The 6,618-nt window shown below is 44.2% G+C and overlaps 2 protein-coding genes across 3 annotated transcripts in view; both read right to left on the minus strand.

Annotated features, from left to right (window-relative positions):
- Nucleotides 1–147, minus strand: part of SLC25A41 (solute carrier family 25 member 41) — a 3,545-nt gene extending 3,398 nt beyond the window's left edge. Inside the window, exon 1 of the mRNA XM_069083172.1 lies at nucleotides 67–147. Coding sequence (XP_068939273.1) covers nucleotides 67–147 — 81 coding nt within the window. The remainder of the gene's footprint in view (nucleotides 1–66) is intronic.
- Nucleotides 148–5,944: 5,797 nt separating this feature from the next.
- The window catches only part of SLC25A23 (solute carrier family 25 member 23), an 8,022-nt gene continuing 7,348 nt past the window's right edge, over nucleotides 5,945–6,618 (minus strand). For both annotated transcript variants that reach the window (XM_069082887.1, XM_069082886.1), the window contains one exon: nucleotides 5,945–6,343. In XM_069082887.1, the coding sequence (XP_068938988.1) occupies nucleotides 6,159–6,343 (185 nt within the window). In that variant the 3' untranslated portion in view covers nucleotides 5,945–6,158. The remainder of the gene's footprint in view (nucleotides 6,344–6,618) is intronic.

Raw genomic sequence — 6,618 nt, forward strand, 5'->3', positions numbered from 1 at the left:
TTTGCACCCACCCTGGGAACAGGGGCCTTGGAGATCCCCCATCTGGACTTGGCCCTGTGAATTCACCTGCTGTTTCTCCTGGTGGTGGTAGGGGTGGGGTCCAAAGGTCTGGATATAAGAGTTGGGATCTCTCTCATGGGTATCCATAGTGGTGGGGGGAGAAGGGGGAAGAAAGGCTCGGGACAGTGGGTTTCCTTCCAGGGCTTTGGTTGGCTGCCGCTTGGCTACTCTGAAGCACAGGAAATGAAGGACCCCTTGGAAGCCTGGCCCCCTCCCTGGGGAGGAGGCATGATGTCACAGAATCAGTGGTGAAGTCATCAAATACTGTTACCCTGAGAACTGAAATGACATCTAACTTGGGGGAGTGAAATTTCCCAAAGTTGCAGACCTATAGAATGTTTGAAGTGGGAAGGCCCTTAGAAAAAAGTTAGTACAACTTCACTGTATTGTTTTTATTAATAATATTTAATAATCCTATCAATAAAATGCTAGGGAAGGTGGCCTAGCCATATCAGATCTTAAATTGTAGTATAAAGCAGCAATCATCAAAACCACTTGGTACTGGCTGAGAAATAGAGTGGTAGATTAGTGGAATAGGTTAGGTACACAAGACACAGTATGACTATAGTAATCTACTATTTGATAAACCCAAAGACTCCAGATTCTGGGATAAGAACTCTCTGTTTGACAAAAACTACTGGGAAAACTGGGCATAGACCAATATCTTAAAACATATGCCAAACTAAAGTCAAAATGGGTACACAATTTAGATATGTAGGCTAATACTATAAGCAAACTGAGAGAGCAAGGAATAGTTTACCTGTCAGATTTATGGAGAACAGAAGAATTTATGATCAAACAAGGGAGACAGAACATTATGAAATGGATACAAAATGGATAATTTTGATTACATTACATTAAAAAGGTAAAAGGCAACTTCCCAAGGTTCAGAATACCAGCATAGGTGCTCTCCATTTTATTCAGTGACAAACCAAGAACAGAGAAGATCAAAACATGACATCATTCCAAATACAGCATTTACTAAATGTGATTAAATAATCTCCAAGGACTACCCCACCCCAGGACCTTGCAATCATTCAATCAATTACTAAGTCCCTGTTCTAAATACTACTCCACCCCTAGGCTATACCTTCATTTAGTTCACCACAAAGCCCCTCTTCTCAAATGGAGATTAGTTTCCAAACATAAGTAAAGTACCTTCATTTGTCAATCACAGAGCACAATAAGGTCAAAAGTTCCCCACCCCTGGATCACAATTGAATCTACCCCAGAGTTACATCAAGTTTAAACACAGCACTTAATACCCAAATGGAGGTCTTTTCTTCATCTTGACACGAGGCAAGTTCTCAGCAATCTTAGTTCCTGGGGAGACAAGGCTTAGCAAGGCCATAAGATACATTGCCAGTCCCTTCATGAATTTATCCTCTGTCTGTAGAACAGTCCTAGAACCCCTGAACACATTAGCAAAGCCCTCTCCCAGGATTTCTGTAAACATACAACAAGAAAATCCTTCTTCAGGGCTTCTGAACCAACAGAAAGGCTCCCAGACCCCTGCAACAACAGCACTGTCCTTCACCAGTGGACAGTATTCACTCTGTCTGCAGGACAATCTCCAGACCCCTGCAACAACAGCACTGTCCCTCACCAGTGGACAGTATTCACTCTCTGTCTGCAGGACAGTCTCAGGGCTTCTTAGCGAACAGCCAGGTTCCAGGACTTCTTCAACAAAAGGACTGTCTTTCACCAGTGGACAAATCTGGCAAAACAACATCAAAACAGACAGACAAAGTACCAGCAAAACAGCCATGTCTCCTCAGTCCTTGGCAGCTCAGGGGGCAGGTCTCAAAAGTCCAGGGCAATTCAAAGCGGCCACCAGCAATTCTCTTAGTCTCTCTCTCTCTCCACGAGGTGCTGCTTCCAAAAAGATCTTCCGCCTCTCTCTTATCTCTCCAAATCTACGTCACCAGCTCCTTCCAGTTCAGGACTTTCTTTTCACATCAACAAGCCCATCCCACAGGTGGGATTAACAAACTCTGGGTTTTAACACAATCAATTTGAAAACCAAGCCAATACAGGAGAATCTTTAATTGCCATTACTATCACAAATGGATAATTTTGATTACATTACATTAAAAAGGTTTTGTACAAACAAAGCCAATGCAACCAAGATTAGGAGGGAAGCAGAAAACTAGGAAATTTTTACAACCAGTGTCTCTGATAAAGGCCTCATTTCTAAAATATATAAAGAACTGAGTTAAATTTATAAGAATACAAGAAAACAATTGATAAATGGTCAAAGGATATGAACAGGCAGTTTTCAGAGGAAGAAATTAAAGCTATCTATAGTCATATGAAAAAATGCTCTAGGGGCGACTAGATGGCACAATTAATAGAGCCCCAGCCCTGGAGTCAGAAAGACCTGAGTTCAAATCTGGCCTCAGACACTTAACACTTACTAGTCATGTGACCTTGGGCAAGTCACTTAACTCTAATTGCCCCTCCAAAAAAAAAAAAGCAAAAAAAATTGCTCTAAATCACTATTGATTAGAAAAATGCAAATCAAAACAACTCTTAGGTATAACATCACACCTGTCAGATTGGCTAACATGACAAAATAGAAAAATGATAAATGCTGGAGATGTGGAAAAATTGGAACACTAATGCATTGTTGGTGGAGTTGTGAACTGATCCAACCTGGAGAGTATTTTGGAACTATGCCTAAAGGACTATAAAAAGTGATCTTTGACCCAGCAATACCACTTCTAGGGTTGTATCCTGAAGAGATCATAGAAGTGGGAAAAGGACCCCTATGTACAAAAATATTCATAGCAGCTCTTTTTGTGGTGACAAAGAATTTGAAATTGAGGGGATGTCCATGAATTGGGGAATGGCTGAACAAGTTGTGGTATATGAATGTAATGGAATACTATTGTGGTATAAAAAATGATGAACAGGTAGACTTCAGAAAAACCTAGAAAGACTTTATATGAACTGATGTTGAATGAGGGGAGCAGAACCAGAACATTGTGCACAGTTACAGTCAAACATTGTAAGATGACTAACTTTGATAGACTTAGCTCTTGTCAGCAATGCAAAGATCTAAGATAACTTCAAAAGACTCACAATGGAAAATGCTCTCTACATCCAGAGAAAGAATTAGAGTCTGAATGCAGATTGAAGCATACTATTTACTCTTTCTCTTTTTTGTTTTGTTTCTTCTTTCTCATAGTTCATTCCATTGGTTCTAATTCTTCTTTGCAACATGACTAATGTGAAAATGTTTAATGTGAATATATAGAGAGCCTATGTAAAATTGTATGCTGTCTTGGGGAGGGGGAGGGGAGAGAGGGGGAGAAAATTTGGAACTCAGAAGCTTGTGGAACTGAATGCTGTAAACTAAAAATAAATAAATTAATTAAAAAATAATCCTATCAATAAATTGTATTATTAAAATTCTATAAACCTCTTGGGCTGGCTGATTATAAATGTTATTCCTTTACCTTTAAAATGGGTCATACATTGTTAATAATCGTTCCAGTTTGGTGCTTTAAGATTTACAAAGAACTTTCCTCATAATAACCCTGTTAAGGTACAATAACCCTCTAAGGTGCTGCAGGAACTATCATCGGCATTTTATAAAAGAAACCAAGGCTTAGCGAGGTTAAGTGACTTGCCCAGATTCACACAGCTAATCAAAGTCAAATGACAATTTGAACTTGAACTTCTATTGCCTGACTCAAAGCTTGGTGCCACTTACAATAAGATACCACTGACTTCTAGAAAGGCCTTTAGAGATCACCTAAAAAGGTTTTTAGCATGTTTGTGTGGCCTGGAACACCATCCTGTCTCCCCTCCCACCCTTGGCTGATGAAACCTAAGGACCTTGTCCTCAAAATCATGTTTTTAAATGTATAAAATGAAATACATAGAATTACAAAGGAATCCAATTATATCAAAATAATAGTCAAAATATTTTTTTAAAGCCAAATTAATGAATCTTCTGAAATCTATCCAATGACCCGAAGGGTCCATGGACCATAGATTAAGAACTTCTGGTTTCAGGCAACCCCTTAATTTTATAGGTGAGGAAACTGAGGGTCAAAGGGCTCATCTGACCTCACCCAACTATGAAGCATAATCTGGGATTTAAACCCAGGTCTAATCTCCTAGAGCAGTAAAAAGTGCTAGATTTGAAATCCAAAGACCTGGGTTTAAGTCTGCCCCTAAATCACTGTATGACCTCTTTAAGAATATTCTTTTCTGCCTCTGACCTTCAGTTTCCCCAGGCTTTGAGGAAGCATGACCATTGAGATCCTTTCTAAGACATTCTTCAAGTCTCTGACTCCACAGTTCAGTAGTCCATGTGGCCTAGGCAGGGCAAGTGCCCCATCTATCACAGTTTATAGTGCTCTCCTAGCATTTTGTAGCATTTCCATGTTTCTGGGATCTAGGGGGATAGTGCTTTCTGCCTCTCGGGGTCCTCCAGTGCATGACCCTCAGCCTTAGTCTATCTGCTGGCTCAAAAGTCCCAGTTCTGGGGTAGGGAGAGGAGGAAGGCTATCACCCACAGGTATGTACCACTAGCCTCTTCCTGAAGAAGGGCTCCAAGATTGAGGAGCAGAAGGCTGTGCTACAGAGCCATGTACTAGAGGAGGGGTGGTTGAGATCACATATGGTCCTCTAGGTCCTCAAGTGTGGCCCTTTGACTGACTCCACATGTGGCCTCGAGCCTGCATGTTCCCCACCTCTGGTCTAGACTCTCTGGGGAAGACTATCTCTTGTTTCCACATCTACCTGAGACCAGAGCCAGTTCTCTGCTCTTATCAAACCCCTTTTCTGCCCATGATATTGCCTCAGGCACAATAATTCCTAGTTACAATTCTGCCCCAGGGATGGTAACTTTTGCACAGAGGGGTTTCACCCAGGCCAGTGCTGAAGCCCCCTCTCTCCCCGACCCCTCCCAAATAAAGACACCACACGGGCTGGCCCTGGGGCCTTAGAAAAATGTATTCATTTGTTTCCCTTTGAAATGGTGCACAAACAGGCAGACAAACTGGGGGGTGAGGGAGCATGGGTAGGGGAAGAGGGACCTCTGGATACCGCCTCTCCATAGGTACTGGATTCTCCGCTTTCACAGGCAGGAGACCTTTTAATACCTTGATTCCCAGACCTCACCTCCACCTCCAATCTCAGAATCCACCTATAAAGTGCAGTCTATACAGAGATTCCTTGGAGGATGGGGAAGGATGTGGAGAGTATGTGCTGGTGGGAGGGGGAGCATTTGGGGATGGGAGGAGAGAGCTGTTTCTTATCCCCAATAGAAAAATAGACCTGGGTTGGGTGATTTTTAAGACTTCTTTCTTTATTTCTATCTTCCTGCACAATTGGAATGTGTGTGTTTGGAGGATTCTGGAGGGAGGGGCACGGACCTAAGTATGGCTCAGCAGGAGGTCCTAGCCCTGTCCTGGGTCCCTTTTCAGCCTTATTCAAACTCATCTCTTACCTAAGGCTGAGGAATGGGAAAAGGGGAAAAGAAAAGGGAATGTGAGAGAAACCAGTATAAGGTTCATCCTCAGCTCTGGGTTCCTGGCGGGTCTCTGCCTGGGGCCATAGGGTCCCCTCCCTCTAGCTGGGATTGGCTAGTGTGTCTCCCCCACAGATGTGTTGGGCTGATCTGTCTGTGGTGACAAGAGAAGAGTCAGGGCTCGAGTACAACAGTGTCACTACCATGGATGGGGTGTGGGGGTGTGGAACTGGGGGATAGAGGGGAAAGGTCCAGGGAATTTGCACTGCCCATTGGGGACCCAGTGGTGATGCAGTACATGGGCGTGGGGAAAGGACTGGAGAAGAGACCAGATTATTCCCAAGTCAGTGCAGTGGGTAGATAGGGGTGAAGTGCCACCTCCATCCCCACTTCCACCAGAGGTTGGGAATCCAGGGCCAATGCCATGCAGAGTAGATCCTGGGACAGGTTCCTCCGGTGATCCAGTGTCAGTGACCAGGTGGGGGTAGATCAGCTGGTTGCAGGTTCCAGGAGTAGCCAAGAAATCTGGCACAGGGGGTTGGTCTTATCACCAGGATCCAGAAGAGAAGGGACAGGATCCAGCAGGGAGGGGAAGGGAGGAACCCTCAGCCCCTCACCTGGTTGTAACCCCTAGGGCCTGTTTCATGTTCTCATAGACGACATAGGAGATGCTGACAGCTGGAATTACTTTCATGAAGTTGGGGGCAATGCCTCGGTACAGGCCCCACACCCCTTCTCGGGAAAGGATGTGGCGGAAAAGGCCCAGCATGGTGAGCTGTGGGGCACCCTCGATGGAAGCTGGGAGAGGTAGTGGAAGGGCAGCAATCAGATTCTGCTCAGTGGTTCAGGTCCAACCCCTCCCTGACCTTCCTCATGGCCAGACTCGGGGACTAGGGGACGGGGAGGGTAGCATTCATGCTACAGCCTTAGATGGAGGGAGGTTAGACTTAAGTCAGAACCTAACCAACCCAGAGCAGCATCTAGGCCCACCAAGAAGACTCAGAAACCCCAAATAGACCCATGAGCTGTCAGGCTTCTTTCTGGCCCTCAGTAATCCTCCATTACTTGTGCCT

This window comes from Petaurus breviceps, unplaced genomic scaffold, assembly GCF_028583685.1.
Source record: "Petaurus breviceps papuanus isolate PSGF00001 unplaced genomic scaffold, PetGlider_PUasm1.0 172, whole genome shotgun sequence".
Taxonomy (NCBI): Eukaryota; Metazoa; Chordata; class Mammalia; order Diprotodontia; family Petauridae; genus Petaurus; species Petaurus breviceps.